The following is a 19,490-nucleotide window of genomic DNA, read 5'->3' on the forward strand; positions in this document are numbered from 1 at the left end:
GGGTCGTGGTGTGGCTTGGAATGGAGTCCCCCAGAGAGTGGTGTGTACCTTCCATCAGCCAGGTAAATGGGAGCTTTGACACTCCTGATACTCACCAGGGAAGATTCCCTGGTTCCGCGAGTAGAGGAGACAGAAGACTTTGGGACTTCCGACTCTCACAATAGCCTAGATGCCCGAGGATAACAGAGCAGAGGGTATCTCTCCTCTGGTGGGATCTTTGCGTGGCTGGCCCCTGCCAGTCTCAAGTATACCCTGGTGGGGTATACTTCCATTTCTTCTGAGTTACTTCAATTTCATTTTCAGAGCAAGGTAATGAATGACAAGGAACAGCTTGAACGACAAGGGAGAGCTCCCCATGAAGGAACGGGGGTCCTCAGTTATGTTTCCTTGAAGGTCTCTCTTGCTATTATCAGCAGACTCTCCTGGGCCCGGTGGTCCTTTCTCAGGGCCCCAACATAATAGCTCTGTGTGTGAGGTGCGCCACGGGAGGAGGAGGGTGTAATTCAAAGGAGAGCAAAGCCCATCCCTGGGAGGATGAGTGGACAAGCTCATAGTGTAGGCAGCGGGTCTGTAGTGAGTGTGGATGGGCCAGTGATGGGGAGGCTGGACTTGGACGCTGGGACAGGGGAACAAGTTTGTGGAAGAGAAAGGAAGCCTGGGGTTTTAGGCCCAAATCAATGTATTCTTGGAGATGCTTTGTGGAGTTGGCATCTGGAGGTGAGAAGAGGATTTCTGTGTTGTAACAAAACTCAGTATGTTCACTACTGAATGACCCTCTCCTGGTTCCCCATGGTGATGAGAGGCTGCCAGGTCCACCAGGGGGGCACCTTCCATGGGTTCTCTCTCATCCCCCGCCTCTGCTCACCAAACTCCAGTCATCTCCCTCTGCTGCTTCCTATCTCCCTGCTGTGTCCTGGCTTGATCCTCTTTCCAGGTGGTGCATGTGTTTGTGCGTGCTAAGTCGCTTTAGTTGTATCCGACTCTTTGCGACCCTATGGACCGTAGCCCTCCAGGCTCCTCTGTCCATGGGATTCTCCAGGCAAGAATACTGGAGTGGGTTGCCATGCCCTCCTCCAGGGGATCTTCCCAACCCAGAGATGGAACCCAGGTCTTTTATGTCTCCTGCATTGACAGGCAGGTTCTTTACCACTAGCACCACTTAGGAAGCCCTCCCAGGTGGTACTTAACGAGCGGGAAAGAATCCGCCCTCCAGTGCAAGAGTCGAGAAGTAAAGAGATGCGGGTTTGATCACTGGGTGGGGAATATGTCCTGGAGTAGGAAATAGCAACCCACTCCAGTATTCTTGCCTGGAAATTCCATGGTCAGAAGAGCCTGGCAGGATACCATCCATGGGGTCACGAAGTCAGCTGCAACTGTGGTGACTTAGCATGCACATTTCTCCACGGGGCCCCTGTTTATACTGAACCAAGCAGACCTACATGCATCAGTCCACTTCCATGCTACAGCCTGAGGGATCTTTCTATAACATAGCCTCCAATCTCACCCCATCCATCCAGGAAACCAGAGGGGTTTTTCTGTAACACAGCCTCTCGCATCACCTTACCTGCCTGCCAGCTCTGCCTAGAGTTTAGATTGAAATCAGCACCCTGTAAGTCCCCCTGAAATCTGATCTCTGCTGTAGCTGTCTCTCCTCCCACCTTCCCGCAAGCCTGCTCTTCCCACCTTTGCTGGAACACATGTAATCCACTGGATGGCTGTGCCCTCGCCCCCTGCTGTGTGTACCTGCCCTGCCTGCTGTCTGGCTGATGTCTGTCTGTCTTCTGATGAGTCCAGGAGCACCTCCTCTGAGAAGCCCGCCAGCCCTTAGTCAAGATCAGGTACCCTGTTTGTGTTCCCAAAGCCACCTCTATCCTAGTATGTGTTGTACTAGGTCATCACTGCCTGCCTGTTTCCTTCAAAGTCTGTCTCCCTGGGGCACAGCACATTGCCTGGCATAAAGTAAGCGCCCAGTAAATTTCGGATTGCACATATGTCAAGTTCCCTATAAAACCTCAGCCGCCGCAAAATCTGCCACCAGTCTGAGGTTTCTTCTCCTTGCAACCCCCTTCAGTTTTCAGAACAGGAGACTACGCTAGATTTTTTTGCAGAAAAAGGTGGATTGTTGGCTTTTGATCTGTCAGAATAAATGTGTATTCAGCTTGGGAAGTTTTAGGGTGTCGTGGTGAATATTTTCAAGCAGTGAAAAAATTTCAGCGATTAGGGTCTGCACCCAATCCATAAACCTCCATCTAAGGGGTCCCTTCACGTCAGTGCAGTGCTGAGCTGAGGGAAGCTGCGCTTCCAGAAATGCAAAGGAAACCATGAAATGGTGCTGCTACCTTTCCTGTGCAGCTCAGATAAAACAAAACACAGTGTGGGCAAGAAGGGCTGTCCTTTGGGCAGTGCTGGCTCATTTCTATTTGCCATGCCTTCCCCTGCCTGCACCCGCAGCTCACTGTGGGGTAGTACCCTTCTGCCCAGAGCTTTTGGGACACATCATAAGAAAGTGTTATTCCAACATCTTAGTTAAAACTGACTCATGCAGTCAGGCCGGAGCACAGCATCTGCACCCCTAGATGTCATAGCTCATACTCACCCCAGATAGCTGTGCCCTAACTAAGACTTCTCCCCCCATCGGTCATGGCTTGAATGGCTGCACATTTAGAAATAGCCCTCATGTAAACTCCCTGTTAATTAGTTATTTGTCATTTACTCACATTCTTCCTGGAATGAGGGACATTTCTTTCTTGCCCTGTGTCCCCCTAAGTAATTAAGTAATATTTCAGGGTGAGGTCAGAACAGTTGGGATGATTTTTAAACAGCATTTGGCAGACTTCAAGGAAAGCAGTTTTGCTTCTGGTTCTAAGAATGAGTCCAGTCCTGTCACTTACTCGTTTGGGGGTGGAGCACAATTTATTTGAGCTCCGGGGCCTCTGTTTATCTCATCTGTAAAATGGGAGCAACACAGTCTACCAGCTCAGGTATTGTGTGGATTAAGTAAAAGGATGACTGTGGGAGAGGTTGGCCCAGTTTCTAGAATACATGTGATAGCCGGAAAACATTCAGTGACTTCTGCCTTCCCCAGCCCCATCCTCCGTTCCTCCCACAAGAATAACATCATGTAATAACTGACTTCTTTTGACAAGAAGGATTTAAATGCAGAACCTTAAGGCAGTCACCCTTAAAAAACACTGAAGCATGTATCTGTGAAAACATTAAGACTGTACTCATTCACTGGTCTCTGCACCCAGACTTTAAATTCTGTTTTGGAGAGTCAGTCAGTAGGCACCTGGATCCCAGGTAGGTGTTTTGCTCCCGGAAAGGACATGAGTATTAAAGATCTGCACCTAAAATCTGAAATTTGAGAAAATTTCCTGGAAATATCTTATCCAAAGGCTCACCTGTCACTCCCCTGAACAGTCCTGTGTTTTATTTATGCAAATGATTGAATCTCTTCTCAACTGAATGCTTTTTTGAGCACAGATATAAGCCACCTGCTGGTCACACAGGCTCCCATCCCCAGAGTGATTTGTCCCCATACCCCACATTCAGCAACCCCATCTGCCTCCCCTCCCACGCCACTCTGGCCTGGATGCCATCTCTTCTCCTGGGCCGCTGTGGGAGATTCTCTATGTCTCTGAACATGCTCTGCACCACATACATACCCCCACGGAACTCCCAGGAAACACAGGGTTCTTTGCCCCAGTAAACCTGGGGTCACCCTACTCTTTCTGGGAGGCAGTTGCTGTAAAAACATACAATAAACAAAAGACTCAGACCCCTGTTTAACCTGGTGTCCCCTCCAGCTTGTTCAATCACAGACCCTTTCATTTACCCCCCTCCTTGGGAAACTGAGGCTCACAGACCCATCTTGGAGAATGCCGCTACTGAATGGTCAGATGGGCTGCCATTCATTCACTTATTTAAGCAGCTCTGAGTCCAAACGCTGGTGGGTAAGGACCTCTGTGAAAAAAAAAAAAAAACTGTGTTAAAAAAGGTTGGGGGTGGGTAGCTCTATGTGCTAACCTGGAACCACCTCCAGAGTACATGCTGAGTAAGGAAAGCAAAGTGCAGCCATCAGTTACCTAAGTATGCTTAGACTGGACAGATACCATGAAACTGACAGGCATGTCTGCCTCTGGAGGGGGCACTGGGTATCCAAGGGGGTGGGGTGGGCTATGAGCCAGCTCCTCACTGCGTGCGTCTTGGGAACTTTAAAACTTTCTACTGTTTTGAACACTGCACTCGCCTGTTTCCAACTCCGCCAGACTTTACACAGAGTGTAGTTTGAAGTCCTTGGCTCTGCTTGAGGCTTTGGGGTTGGGTGGCCTCTGCCCGCCCACCTAGTGCCTCTCACTCCCGCTTGCCTGCCGGCTCCTGCCGTTTCTCCTTGATAGATGCAGGCAGCGGAGATGTGGCTCGTTGATGCTACTTCTCAGATTTGCCCTGCTCCCCTTGGAAGCCCACCTTCCATAGCGCGTGCTGGCCAGGGATGCAGGGAAACTAATGCTTTATTCCTGCCTCGCTGTCTAACTTGTGAGCCTGGGGGAGCCGGAGTCCCAGGGAGACAGTGGAGCGGACTTGAGCAGAAAGGCCAGGAACTCCAGGATTGAGCTGATGTGACTCAGAATCCTTATTAGCCTTGTGGCCTGGGGAACTTGTGCCTTCATCTTCCCTTTATTATACAATGGAGGGGAGTAAGCCCAGCTTTCATGGTTTGGGTGTGTGGCTTACCTCTTAAGAACACCTTGCACGGTGCCTGGCATCTTGTAGGTCTTCTTTGGGACTATCAGCCTATCACTCCCTTGGCTCTTGAAGTCCTAGGGTCTGAAGGAAAGAACACAGGCTTGAAGTCAGCCTTCATCACTGGCTCCAAGGAGCCCAGCACTGGGAAACCATCAGGCCCCCATGTCTACAGGTCCCCTGCCCTAACACACAGTCTGTATTTATCTCAACTCAGAAGAGCTTTGATGATCAAAACACCGTGGATCGGAAGGGTTAGCGCTGCACTGTGTGTACAGATGCTCGCCAGTCTGTCAACTAGCTTATAGGAATATTTGGAAGATGACTAAGGTAATGTCTTCCACATGCTAAAGAGACCAGGATTTCGCACCACGCAAGGTAGAGTGGGAAAACCCCCGCTCATTAGCGGAGTGACCTTGGACAAGACAGTCACTGCCCTTGGCCTCATTACCTCATCTTAAAATATGCAAGCAATAAAATCCAGCCTCACAAGGGTGGTTTGTGAGGCTCACATGGGGCGGGCCGTGTGGAAGGTCTTTGAAAACTGTTGAAATGCTCTGCACATGTCAGCAGTGCCTGCCGTTCACGTGCCTCGTGTTTATTGTTTCAGCGGAGAGTACAGGACGTCATCAGCCCCATCGTGTTCGAGGCCGCCTACAGCCTGGGTGAGCATGTGACGGGAGAGGAGGAGAAGGAGCTGCCAGCCCTGACCCCCGTGCTCCGCTGGAAAAAGGGACAAAAGATTGCCCAGAAGAATCAGGTACCTGAAAACTCATGGTTGGAACCCCAGGTGGCAGGTGCACGTGCAAAAGTAATGTGCACATTACTCTGGTGGCATGGGAGCCCAAGGCTGGGCACACCCCCTCCTGGGCCTCCCTTTCCTGATCTGCAAAATGATGAAATGTATGATTTGGGGGTTTGTGTCTAATAACCATGCGATTTAAACTCACTGAGGCTATTCCCAATTAGAAAATGATGATTGCTTTGAGGTCATGAACTGGCTGCTTGGTCCCCGCACTTGCATCCTTTTCCTGCAGTATTTCCAGAGCTCAGATCAGTACCTAGTGAGCGCTCTACATACATGTTTTATTGATGGGACTGTGAGTGGGTGAGGAAGCAAGAACTTCCTCTTGTTAGGATTGGCGGCTGAGTTGAGAACGCTCAGCTCAGTTGTCTTTGGAATTAGTGAGTGCAGGCTGTCATCATCCTCCCCGAGCTCAGCAGGTTCTGGGCTGTGCTGCTGTGTGGAGGAGCTGCAGGGCCATGTGGGAATGCAGGCTGTACAAGGCCACGCGGCGTAGGAGTGAGCCGTGAGCTAATCCCATATAGCAGCACTGGCCTGTCTGCCCAAAGCAATCTGGAAGATGTGCGGTGCTGACTCTGTTGCAGAAAATACGCACGGAACCTGCTATCCCAGGTCTGAGTCTAAATCCTTCTCTAACACCCAAGATCATCACAGATCCAGGACCTGGGGAAGGTCAGACAGAACTGTTTTTTGGCTGAACCAGACTCCTGGGTGGGGTGGGGACAAAGCTGTGGAAGCACTCACCAGCCCCACCCTCCACAGTTCTGACTGCTCTGAGTTTGTGGGGAAACTAGCAGATCATGACCCACGCCTTGCAGAAGAGAGTTGTAAACAGAATCATAGAGAAGAGTTTGGAGTTCGAGATGTAAGATTTTTACCAAGATATCCCCATTTTTTCCCAAAGTCTGTCCCGTGTGGTCTTGGGTCAGGTTCCCTAGAAGCAGTGCCTGAAGCTGGGGTTTGGGAGCACTTGGTCTAATAAGGCAGTGTTCTTAGAGAAATCTGTAGGGAAAGGGAGGGGGTGAGCAAGGATGTGCTCTCAGACAAAGTCTAGCCTTGGCCTGAGGCTGGGAGCTCTGGAGCATAAATTACACGGAAGAGCCATCCTCTCCTTGAGGGAAGGTGCTGACCTTTTGTACCCCTTATTAGTCAGCCACTGGCTGACTGTGGGGGATAGAAGGGAATTATAACCATCCTTGAAGGAGATTCCCTCTAGCTGTGGACAGTTCTCCCAAAATTAGAGAGTTTTTTTTTTTTTTAAGGACCCACCAACTTGGAAGAAGGATAAATCCAAAGTATCCTAGGTACATCAGTTTGAAATGTCACTACGCCTAAGACATAAGGAAAATTCTTAATGCTTCCATGACAAAGAGTACAGGATGGTGATAGTGGGGAATATGTGTCCACTTACAACATAATTAGAGTCACGCTAACTAGACTTCTTATTAGTAAGATTGGAAGCTAGCATATATGAAATAAGAGCTTCAGAGCTCTGAGAAAAGGTGATTTTGAAACTAGGGTTTTATACTTAGCCTAAATGTCAAGGACTGCAAGGAGATCCAACCAGTCCATCCTAAGGGAGATCAGTCCTGGGTGTTCATTGGAAGGACTGATGCTGAAGCTGAAACTCCCAATACTTTGGCCACCTCATGCGAAGAGTTGACTCACTGAAAAAGACCCTGATGCTGGGAGGGATTGGGGGCAGGAGGAGAAGGGAATGACAGAGGATGAGATGGCTGGATGGCATTACCGACTCGATGGACGTGAGTTTGAGTAAACTCTGGGAGTTGGTGATAGACAGGGAGACCTGGCGTGCTACAATTCATGGGGTCACAAAAAGTCGGACACGACTGAATGACTTAACTGAACTGAACTGAAAAGTCAAGTGTGAGGTTGAAATAAAGTAATTATTCAGACAAGTATCTACCCAGAAAGTTTATATCCGTGGTAACCTTTCCAAGGAAGTTACCTAAGATGCACTCCAAGAAAAAAGGGTGACAACTAGAAGGAGCAAAAAGTTGAATGTGAGAACAAACTCTTAGAAGTCCAATGATAAGAAATTCCAGGATTACAGTTGTGTAGCATGTCTAAAAAACAATTGATCAGTTTAGAGCAAGGGATTAATGAACTTTGAGAAGAATGAAGCCGGCCATAGACAGAATGATAAGAGCAGCAAATAATCAGGATACAGTGTAGATGGAATGTATGTTTTCTATGGATACAAAAAAATGAAGGCAATCAAAAACTCCCAAAAAAAGTAAAAATATGGCTAATATGTCATGGTTTTTCAATATAAAACAAAACATGGTAGCATGTTAAGCCAGTAAAACAGTATATGGAAGAGAAGGATCTTAATACTAGAAACATTGCCCTTTAAGTAAAAGTTGAGTTTTCTGGTGGTTTAACTTTGTACCTGTGTAGAGGAGGATTTGTGATCATGACATTTGTCTTGGCTCTGCTGTGAATAGTAATCATGAGGCCATAATACTAGCACTGTTTATTGGTGTTCAGTATTTACAATCAAACCCAAATCAGAGCTATGGTTAGAGTGCCTAATATACATATTATTAAATTTTACTGCATAGAGTTTAATATAGGACAACAGAAGTTGTTTTAATATCTTAATTTTTTAAATTAGTGAGCCAAGAGATATTGTAAAACCTGATGAAACAGTGAAAAGCTGTTTATTATTTAAAATTTCAAAGGTTACCCAGGTTGGTAAAGGATCTCAAGATGGCTGGACGGAAACTTGCTCTAAAAAACATTGACTGGGTAGCTTTCGGGGAGATCATCCCCCCAAACCGGAAGGCTCTGACTAACTCCTTGAAGTCCTGGAATGAGACCCTCACCTCCAGGCTGGCTGCTCTGCCTGAGAAGCTGGCTGGGCTTACTCCAAGGCCAGCGTGGCAAAGGCTGGCTTGGTGGATGACTTTGAGAAGTTTAATGCCCTTAAGTTTCCTATACCAAAGGATAAGTATGCTGCCCAGGTGGACGCTGAAGAAAAAGAAGATGTGAAAAGTTGTGCTGAGCTTTTTTCTCTTTCAAAGACCAGGATTCAGGGATATGAGAAAGAGCTGGAGAAGATGAGGAACATAATTCCGTTTGACCAGATGACCATTGAGAACTTGAGTGAAGTCTTTCCAAAAACCAAATTAGACAAGAAGTACCCCTACTGGCCTCACAAGCCAATTGAGAGCTTATAAGATCAAGTCTGGGAGAAAGCTCTGGCCCTCGAATTATACACTCTGGACATTAAAAATAATCACATAGTAAAAAAAGAATCGCAAAGGTTACCAGTAGAGCAGTGCATCTTAAAGTATGGCCACCCAACCAGCAGTGTCAGCCTCCCTTGGGATATTGTCAGAAAAGAAAATCCTTGGGCCCCACTCCAGACCTTTTGAATTAGAAACTCATGGGGTGGATCCCAGAAACCTTAGTTTTAGGATTAGGTGAGTCTGATGCAGTTAACATTTGAGACAATAGAAGAGCTAGGAGTAACTATCTATCTACCAGTCAAAACTGGGAAGGTGAATGGTGGGAGGGGACCTTTATGTAGGTAAGTTCAATTCTTATCTATCATGGAAGGAGTTCAGTGAAATAATGTCTAAATCTAATAAATCAAGAAGTGATAGTATTAGAGGGAGGTGGGAGGGGGGACCGGGATGGGGAATACATGTAAATCCATGGCTAATTCATTTCAATGTATGACAAAAACCACTGCAATGTTGTAAAGTAATTAGCCTCCAACTAATAAAAATAAATGGAAAAAAAAAAAGGAAGAAAAAAAAAAGAAAGAAAAAAGAAGTGATAGTATTGATACTACTACTTTTCTAGGGATTTTCTAGTATATTCTAGGGACATGGAAATAACCATCCAAAGAAACATAAAGGGACATAACTACAGTGGGTAATAGTGGTTCCTCCTGAGAGGAGGACTCAGTATAGAGAGGTGTGGGGTAGAAGGTCATTATTTTCTTTTATTTTTTAATTTTTAAAAATTTTTTTATTTTTCCATTTATTTTTATTAGTTGGAGGCTAATTACTTTACATCATTGCAGTGGTTTTTGTCATACATTGAAATGAATTAGCCATGGATTTACATGTATTCCCCATCCCGGTCCCCCCCTCCCACCTCCCTCTCCACCCGATCCCTCTGGGTCTTCCCAGTGCACCAGGCCCGAGCACTTGTCTCATGCACCCAACCTGGGCTGGTGATCTGTTTCACCCTAGATAATATACATGTTTCGATGCTGTTCTCTTGAAACATCCCACCCTCGCCTTCTCCCAGAGTCCACAAGTCTGTTCTATACATCTGAGTCTCTTCTTCTGTTTTGCATATAGGGTTATCGTTACCATCTTTCTAAAGTCCATATATATGTGTTAGTATACTGTAATGGTCTTTATCTTTCTGGCTTACTTCGCTCTGTATAATGGGCTCCAGTTTCATCCATCTCATTAGAACTGATTCAAATGAATTCTTTTTAATGGCTGAGTAATATTCCATGGTGTATATGTACCACAGCTTCCTCATCCATTCGTCTGCTGATGGGCATCTAGGTTGCTTCCACGTCCTGGCTATGATAAACAGTGCTGCGATGAACATTGGGGTGCACGTGTCTCTTTCAGATCTGGTTTCCTCGGTGTGTATGCCCAGAAGTGGGATTGCTGGGTCATATGGCAGTTCTATTTCCAGCTTTTTAAGAAATCTCCACACTGTTTTCCATAGTGGCTGTACTAATTTGCATTCCCACCAACAGTGTAAGAGGGTTCCCTTTTCTCCACACCCTCTCCAGAATTTATTGCGAAGGTCATTATTTTAACTACGTGATTCTTTGGTTGAAAATAAAATGAAAGAAAAATATTGTCCTTAGATTGAGAAGATTGTCTCGGAGCCTGAGAAAAAAATTGGGGAGAGTGATCCTTGGTTTACTCCTTTTCCTGATTATATATATATAAAAGATAATTTAATGATCTTCGTCCATGTGTCTTCCAGATGTTGGCTCAGTTTAAGGGGAAGAAAAATTCTGAGAGCTAGGCCCACTGTGTGAAGCAGAGCTGTTTTTTAATTTGTGTATATATGAGAGGTCTACAAAGAATATCTGACCTCTTTCACAGGAAGAAATAAGCTCATTGGAGCTCTTCATTTTGCCAGATAACATTAAAATGTAAATGCCATAGTCTCTTCAACCAAAAGGCACCAAACCCATGTTGGTGCACAGGATTGCACAATGGAGCGGGTTAAATTATGGTGATCTTTTAGAGTCAAGAGTCCTCCCCCATTGATGACCTAGTTCAGGTGGAATACCTACACAGACAGTGCATATAACATGCAGTCAGTGACTAAAGCATGCTAAGTGCAGGCTTACTGATGGATCCCAGGCTTTTGGCAGAGAGTAGGAGTGAGTGAGGCAGGCAGGAGGCCAGACCTTCCCTCTGCAGGGTGAAGAACAGTCTTGGGAGAAAATGGCCTCCAGGGTAGGTGCCAGGCTGTCTGAGTGAATATTGGGGTTGCCACCAATGCTGAGGATGGATTGGGATTCTGGGCACTCAAGGGATGTTGGCGCTCTAGCCCTGAAAACCTCTGTAGGACATACAGCCTATTGAGTGCATTTTTCCACCTTAAACTTGTAAGGTAAGCGGAGACCTGCCTGTCTGTCTCCTCAAGAAATATTTGATATAAAAGTAACAAGTGTTTTATCCATTAGTCAGAAGGGTATTTAAAAGAACTATAAATCTAAGAGCAGTTCAGTTAATTGAATGTCTGCTCCATGTAAGACCTGTATAAAAAGATAAATGAAACTTTGCTGTATTAGTAGACTTAGAGACTATAAGAATAACATATACAGAGCAGAAAGCCAGATTCAGACTAACGTGTGTGAATTTCACTCCGAGACCTCTTCCAACTGAAGATGCTCCAACTCAATGGACATAAATTTGAGCAACCTCCTAGAGACAGTGGAGAACAGAGGAGCCTGGCGTGCTACAGTCTATGGGGTCACAAAGAGTTGGACATGCCTAAGAGACTAAACAACAACAACTATTCAGAAGGGAGAATTGGAGGGAGATTCATGGAGGAAGTAGGATTTGGATACCCGGGGCTGGAGAGGTTTGACTAACAGAAGGGACTGATGGGTGCTGATGGTCTTCCATGTGGCCGAAGTGAAGGGAAGGAGATGGGCCTTCAGGGCTGGAGGTACAGTCGGACAATCTAAGGCTACCTGATTGCTGACCAGGGAGTTGGACTAGATTGGTCTTGTAGGGTACAGGAGATGATCACATCTTCTTGAGACAGTCTGCCTGGGTGGGGTGGGGGGCAGGAAGTTCTTGCAGGTCAGTTCAGGAAGGTCCTGTCTGATACACTCATGGTTTCTAGAGAGTCTCAGCTGCTGAAAGAAGGTGGAACAGTCCTGGGATGCCTGCTGGCCTGTGTGCTGGGAAAGAAGCAGAACCATCATTGGGGCCCTTATGTTCCCCCTCCAGATGAACATACTAGTGGCGATGACAGAGGCCCTCGTTTCACACCCTGTACATGGAGTAGAGCTTTGGAAATGATAACTGCTCTCAAGTTTCCTCAGGAGGACCCCAAAGGGACCTGGTGGGGGCTGGGCTTCCAGGCCACCCACTGCAGTAGACAGAATGGACCCTAAAGATGACATCATATCATCTGTGAATGTGATGCATCACATGGCAAAGGGACTTTGCAGGTATAACTAAGGTTATGGGCTTTACGCTAGGGAGAGTATTCTGCAGTATCTAGCCAGGCCTGATCTTTCTCCACCTGGAGGAAGGAGGAAGGTGGTAGAACAGAAGGTCAGAAGAAGGTGGTGAGAACAAAAGATCTTAACCTGCCATTGCTGGCTTTGAAGATGGAGGTGCAACTTGACAAGGAATGCAGACAACCTTGAGAGGCTGGGAGAGGCTCCCAGATGAGTGTCAGCAAGGAAATGGGGACCTCGGTCCTACAACCACGGGGAAATGATTCTTCCAATAACCTGAATAAGCCTGGAAGCAGATTCTCCCTCAGAGCCTCCAGATAAGGACCCAGATTAGGTAACACTTTGATTTTGGCTGTTGATCCCCAGTACCTAGCATTGCCTGACTCACTGAGGTTGCTCAGTAAACCTATCGCAGTAGAAAGAGCCCTTCTGAGAGGGCACAAAGCTGGGTCCTCCTGTGGAGTTTGGATGTCAGATCAGAATGTCTCCACTACAGATTCAGCAAAGCTCTATATGTGCTCTGTGAACTCTCTAAGAATTCCTCCCAGGCAGGAGAACCTGGTGTGTGATTTAGGATGATTTTCCCACACCACAGCACAGTTGTGCATGTGTGAGTATATTTTTTTTTTCAAAGACCAAGATGAAGGAGACATGGCTGGTGAAACCAAAGGCATTGACTGTGTTGAGAATACTCACTTTGTCATCTTTCAAGGTAAAGGTGAGCTGTTTTACTCTAATATTAACATTTTGCTATGTCAAAGCCATAAACTCTGAACCTCCATTGTGCTGGAAAGCATCACCATCTGGACCTCCCACCCCAGCCCCTCAATGTCAGGATGTATTGGGTGCCAGCACTGTGCCCGTGAAGACTCACTGTTTGTTCAGCCTGGACATTAGGTAATGCTTTCCTGGCTGAGGTGCCTAACTGGCTTCAAATGCCATTATTTGCAGCTAGAAGGCTTATTTTCATTATCATATACAAAGTCTCTGCAGAAGAAAGGAAAGCTGAGAAGTTGGCAGGGAGGAGAGAGCGGAGGAACTTCCAGACATCAGAGCTGGACAGGTATCAGAGACCATCCAGCCTGGGGCTCACACCTGGATTCAAGGGAGCAGGCTGGCCCAGTGGAGGAGGAGAAGGTGTGTTAGAGGAGGAGGTGTCCACCTTCCTCCCTGTTTCAGCCAGACTAGTCCTACTTTTATAGGCATCATCTGTTTGGCATCAGCTTCTGGCTAATCTTTTCAGGAAGGGCACCATGATGAAATGTGTGGGAAAACCATCTAGTTTTGGGTACATGTGAGGAGAACAAGTGCGTAGTTCAGCATTACTGATCAGGATGTCTGGCTGTGTCTGTAGCTCAGGCTTCCCGTCAGGGTTAATCCAAAGAGCAGAGGAGAGGACACACCTACTGTCAAAGTCCAGGCTGTATTTGCAGTCACCTGTTGAATTTTTACAGCTTCTTCTTCAATCTTAGATTTTAGCTTTGCAATTTTTTTTAATGTGGGATTCATTTCATTCTTTCTTTTATTCTTTTTAGTATTCAAAGAAGATTTAGTATTATAAAAATTGGAGAGAGGGGAATACTTCCTAACTCATTTTATGAGGCCAGAATTAGCTTAATCTCAAACCAGACAAAAACAGCACACAAAAAAGAAAACGGTAGGCCAGTATCTCTGATGAACGTAGATGTAAAAATATTCAACAAAATATTAGCAAACTGAATTATGACTGTTATCTTTGCAGTTTCTGGAATGGGTATGTTCTGGTCCTCTAAAACTCTTTTCAGAAGAAGATAGTGGCTTCCCCCAAATCTTTAGCCTGTAAAGATTTCTTCTATATTGTCCTGCCTTATTGAAAACCTCCCCAACAAGTACGTGGAGTGCATGTGTAAACAAGCGAGGGTGCATGTCCAGTAGACTGTCTCTAACTGGGGAAGAAATCTTAGCCCCTCTCTCATTGTCTTCTGAGATGACTCAGGGAATCAAAGGCCAGGCTCTTGCTACTTGAACTGGTGCCTGGGGCCCATTCAGGTGAGTTTCTTGCAGAGAGGGGAGGAATCTTCTCCAGCTTGAAGCCTAAATGCCTGACTACCTCTGACTCAGTGGCTTTTAGAACCTGGCTAGCATAGTCTTCCTTTCCTCTGACAGCACCAGCCCTTTTCCTTGAAATCATTGGTTCTGTTTTCTGCATCTTGTGACTAATTAACAGTAACTTTCTTTAAAAAAAAAAAAATAAATGAAACACAGAACTCAAATGATTCCAGGGTAAGAATCAAGGCAAAGAAATTCTGGCCCTTCAAAAAAAGAAGGCAGCTTCCCAGGTGGCACTAGTGGTAAAGAACACACCTGCCAATGTGGGAGACGCAGGTTCGATCCCTAGGTCGGGAAGATTCCCTGGAGAAAGGCACAGCAACCCACTCTAGTGTTCTTGCCTGGAGAGTCCCAGGGGCTACGGTCCATGGAGTTGCAAAGAGTCGGACATGACTGAAGTGACTTAGCACACACACACAAAGAAGAAGAAGAAAAGAAAGAAATTCTGGTCCTGGGGAAGGGGGGAGTAGGAGATCCCTAGAGGAGAGTTGACGCTGGGGTTGCAGAGGGACGTGAAATGTGGTGTGGGAAAGGCCTCCCCGGCCCAGGCAGACCTAGGAAGGGCCCTGGGAAGGTCCAGAGGCCAGATGCAGGCCCCGGTGGGCGGGCCCTCCCTGAGCAGCTCCACGCCCACTCAGTCATCACAGGGTTTGAACTCGACCATCAAAATGTTGCCTTCGGGCAACAGAGGCTGTACTCCCAACCACAGGGCCATGCCTTAAACCAAAGGGTTCCCAAAGAGAGAAGCATTTATTCCTTCCAGGTTTTCCACAGAGTAGGGGGTATGGAGGTAGGCAGGGGGCGTGAAGCAAAATCTGTGCCATATTTGTTGTTTAGAGGGAGACCAACAGGACTCCTCTCATGATTTCAAAATCTGAAAGGACAGTTTATATAGACCCTGAGATAGAAAGAATTTCTCAACTTTAGTTTTATAAAGTATTGGTCTTTATTTTTGTGGACATGCTACCCTTTGGAAAGCAAGTCTGTCTGCGTGACCTGCTTTTAAATACCAAGCCAAGGCATTTGGGTACAGGACTCAATAGAACTGAAATTCCTGAGACCACCCTGAGCTCTTTATTTATTATTTAGTTTTCACCCTGAGCTCTTTAATGTGCCACATTAAGGACAGCTTTCCCTGGAGGAGGGAATGGCAACCCACTCCAGTACTCTTGCCTGGAGAATCCCATGGACAGAGGAGCCTAACGGGCTACAGTCCATGCGGTTGCAAAGAGGCAGACAGGACTGAGCAACTAACACTTTCTTTCACTTTCAAGGATGACTTTGGATTCTGGAAAAAGCATTAAAACAGAATTGGGAAAGAGAAACCTCTTACACTCAGGTCATGGCATTTACATATACACACATGTTTAATACTGTGCTAGGTGCTGGGAGCTGCAGCTGTGAGTTACGTATAGCTGGGACCTCTGGGAACTTATGTGGGACAATGAGAGGAACTACAGTTCAGAAATGTCCCTCCTGTTGTCCAGGCAAAGATCCTCTGCCACGTCAGATCTCTCATCAGGAAATGTCTCACTCATTTTAGCTTACAAATAGCCTTGGGGTGGGATTTGAAAAGCATTAATTCCCACGCAATCCAATTGTCCTATTTTCTCAGGTCTCAGCATGGGACTTGGTTGCCATAACAACCATATAAACAGTGTCTAACCTATGTCAATGATTATATATACTTTAAAGCTAATATCACCAACTCCAAGAAACTGATCCTCCTCTGAACGTGACAGCTGGGATAGACTAAGAATCTTACTTCCTGCTAGATCAGAAGGGAACATTTTCTTTTTCCCAGTGCAGATTTTGGTGAGAGAAAAGGGGCCCTACAAGGCTTAAGCAGCTGGGAGACCTGCTGCTTTGAAGTCAGTCTTGCCCAGGGCAGCCATTGAGCCATCACACACATCCAAGGTTGTTTAGGCCTTGGTGGCCATAGCTTTGTGAGAAAAACACAGCTAGCTCCAGCCTCTCTGCTCTGTTTCAGAGCAAAATGTAACCTGAACTGAATTCATTGTGTTCGGCCCCCACCTCCTCCATGACCTAAAGGGAATGAAGAAACAAGTATCCAAATGTTCTAGAGCAGGAATGGGCAAGCTACACTTTGCTGGCCAAATCTGGCCTGTCTGTTTTTATAAATAAAGTTTTATTGAGACACAGCCATGGCCATTTCTTTAAATATGTCTGCTTTTGCTTTAGCAACAGAACTGAGCAGTTGTAGCTGAGGCCACATGGCTCACTAGGTTGAAAATATTCACTGTCTGGCCCATGACAGAACAATCTGGCCACCCTCCTCTAAAAGGAGAACAGTAAGGACTGGGGGAGAAGCTGGAGAAAGGATTTCAAAAAGAAAAGTATGTTCTCCAGAAAAAGCTGAGGTGAAGCTCAGGGTGAGGAAGGAGCCAGTGTGGGGATCTAGTCCATGAGGCTGAGGAGGCTGCTGGGTGCCCAGAGCACAAAGTTAGAGGAAATGGTCATCTCTTGAGAGAAGGGATTTAACCTCCTGTAACCAGAGAGGAATCAGATGGTGGCTTCTTAGCTCTGTTTCCGTTTTCCAGAAAGGCTGCTTCCAGGTTAAGAAAAAATTGACAAATCTTTCCCAAGCAGAGGCTGGAGGGAGTGGAGAGGCTGCTTCCAAGCTGGATTGGGATTTGCCTGATGTAGGCAGCAGAGCTTGTGTTTGCCCAGAGGATTAGGGAAGCACGTAGAAGCAGGCAGAAGAGAGACTGAAAATTTGGTAGTTTGGCCCACTGGCTTTAGGGAGAGCGTGCGCTCCTTCCACTTTGAACAGGAGAAAGTGTTTATACTTGCTCCTCGGAGCTACGCCATCAGCTAGCATTCTGAGGCTTCAGTCTGCCCATGCTTCTGCCCCAGAGAGATGTGTCTCAGTTCCTTGGGAAACAAAACTGTCCCTTGCCTAGGGAGATGAGTCCAGGACCCAAGCACAGGATCTCTGAGTTTCCACTTAAGTCTCCAAGATGCATGACGGGAGTCTCTTGATTTGCTGCTGTCCTCATATTTTACCTATAAGACGACTTCATTCCCAGCCTGGGGAGGTCTTGCCTAAGCCAAGGCTTTACCAGTGCTTGGAATGCACAGCCCACTTTTGCTCACACCATTCCCCAAAGTAGGGGAGGCTATAGGTTGAGGAGTATTCCACTAATCTCTTGCTGTATAACAAACTATCCCAAAACATAGTGGCCTAAGATAACAGCAGTCATTTACTTTATTCATGAATTTGAAATTTGTCAGGGCTTGGGCAGGGCAGCTTCCTTCTGTTTCATGTCATGTCAGCTGGGGCAGCTCTGTGGGGCTGGGGGACCCACTTCAATGGTGGCTGACTCCTGCGGCTGCTGGTCAGTTTTTGTCCATGTGGGCCTCTCAATGGGAAGCTTGGGCTTTCTTGCAGAGTGGTAGCTACATTGTAAGAGCAAATGCCCCAAGAGAACTCAGAGGAAGCTCGAGTACTTGTGATGACTAGGCTTGGAAATTGCAAAGCACTGCTTTCTCTGTGCAGCCACAAATCCCCCTAGATTCAAGGGGTGGAGTATCAACCCCACCTCTGTGTGGAAGGAGGTCAGGGTCACACTGTAAAGAGTGCAACAGGAGACATTGTGCATTGATTTTTAGAATGTATAGTTATCTACACACAAACACACACACACACACGGAGTCACTTTAACTCTGTTTCTGTGGTCTTCTTACTGCACCATCAACTCAGGAAACTTCATGGCGCTCACTCTTACAAAGTGTCATTGTCACTCACATTTGCTGGGGTAGACAGTGATGCACAGTGATGTCTAAAGCAAGAACGACGAAATAGCCACAAGCTCCCACGCTGAGCTAAATGCTAATCTGGATTCATAAGAGTCACTGATGCTGTTAATTTTTTCATTTTGTAAATGTACAAATTGAGTCCTGGACTAACTTCTAAGCTTGAGCTTATCTTCTCACTAGAGTTTGTGCTTAATTTTAGCTAATCAGTATAAACACCTAATGTGTGTGTGTGTGTGTGTGTGAGTGTGCATATGGCAGACTCAGTGCTTGGCTTTGTTGGATGGAAGTTCAACAGCATTGGAGGACTTACAGCCAGAGAAGTTAGTTTGCAGGAGAGGAAATAGAGAGTAGAGTACAAGGGAAAGTCCAACCAAAGCAACCAGTTCCTCACAGGGAGGCTCTGCACTTGCTTGTAGCCGAGGGACAGTACTTTGCTGGGAAGCCACAGGTTTGTGTTGATGAGCAGGTTATTTGCATTGGCTCACATTCCAGGGGTTACCGCATCTCTCAGAGCATGTGGGGTCCTCCACTGTTGACTGGGCAGATTCTACACACCAGCCTCTGAGGGCACGCATGGGGGTGAAGAAGACCAATATAATCCCCATCCTCATGGAGCATCATTTCAGCAGGGGAGACAAACAGGAAACACAAAATGATAAAATAAATTAGTTACAGTCAAGATGAGCAGTCAAAGGAAAAGTGCATGAACTACAAGAACTGTGACAAAGCCCCAGCTCTCTGAGGGCTCAGGGGTGTGGGTTTGGTTTGCTGACTGAAGGATGAAAGGACACATGTCTGGTGAACCTGGTGGAGGTCTTTGGGATCAGCCTGTAGGGAGGCCCTGAGGTGTGAAGTAAGGCGGGACTGAGGGGTGGTTGGTGATGGAGCTGAGGAGGGCAGGGACCAGATCTTGCCAGATTGCGTACCACAGGGTGGCTGTAGGTCCCTTCTACCTTGTCAGTTTTCACCTGCTACCCATCCCACTCTACCTCCAAAGGGGGGAAGTCAGACCATCTCTTGCCTATAAAATGGGAAAAATACTTGCAAAGAGAAGCCTGTGAGCAGGGGCAGAGCTGGGTTTAGTGGAGTCTAAAGTTTATTAGGATTTGGGAGGAGAGTTTCTCTTGGGGGAAAATCAAGTAACATTATGAATAGAAAGTAAGGTGCAAGACTGCAGTGGGAGCATGTCAGTGAGGGCCCTTCAGCCCAAAGTTTCATTATCTTGGTGGTGAAGCCACTTTTTGTGTTTCTCCTCATTTCTAACCTCAGAAAGCCTTCTACTCGCACCTGAGATACTCATGCAGACCTTACATCCACTTCTTGTTTTCTCCTTGATTGAGATGGCAAATAAAGCACAAA

At 46.5% G+C, this 19,490-nt stretch overlaps 1 protein-coding gene and 1 pseudogene across 4 annotated transcripts in view; both read left to right on the top strand.

Moving 5' to 3' along the window:
* ITGA9 (integrin subunit alpha 9) overlaps window positions 1–19,490 on the top strand; it is a 356,853-nt gene that overhangs the window by 170,795 nt on the left and 166,568 nt on the right. For all 4 annotated transcript variants that reach the window (XR_011483592.1, XM_070455419.1, XM_070455417.1 and 1 more), the window contains exon 16: window positions 5,354–5,503. Coding sequence is in view for 3 of the 4 variants with exons in the window: in XM_070455419.1 (XP_070311520.1) it covers window positions 5,354–5,503 (150 nt within the window). In the remaining variant the exon portion in view is untranslated. The remainder of the gene's footprint in view (window positions 1–5,353; window positions 5,504–19,490) is intronic.
* Window positions 5,529–17,608, top strand: LOC139031200 (ATP synthase subunit d, mitochondrial pseudogene; annotated as a pseudogene).

Source organism: Odocoileus virginianus, chromosome 26 (genome assembly GCF_023699985.2).
Source record: "Odocoileus virginianus isolate 20LAN1187 ecotype Illinois chromosome 26, Ovbor_1.2, whole genome shotgun sequence".
In the NCBI taxonomy this organism is placed as follows: domain Eukaryota; kingdom Metazoa; phylum Chordata; class Mammalia; order Artiodactyla; family Cervidae; genus Odocoileus; species Odocoileus virginianus.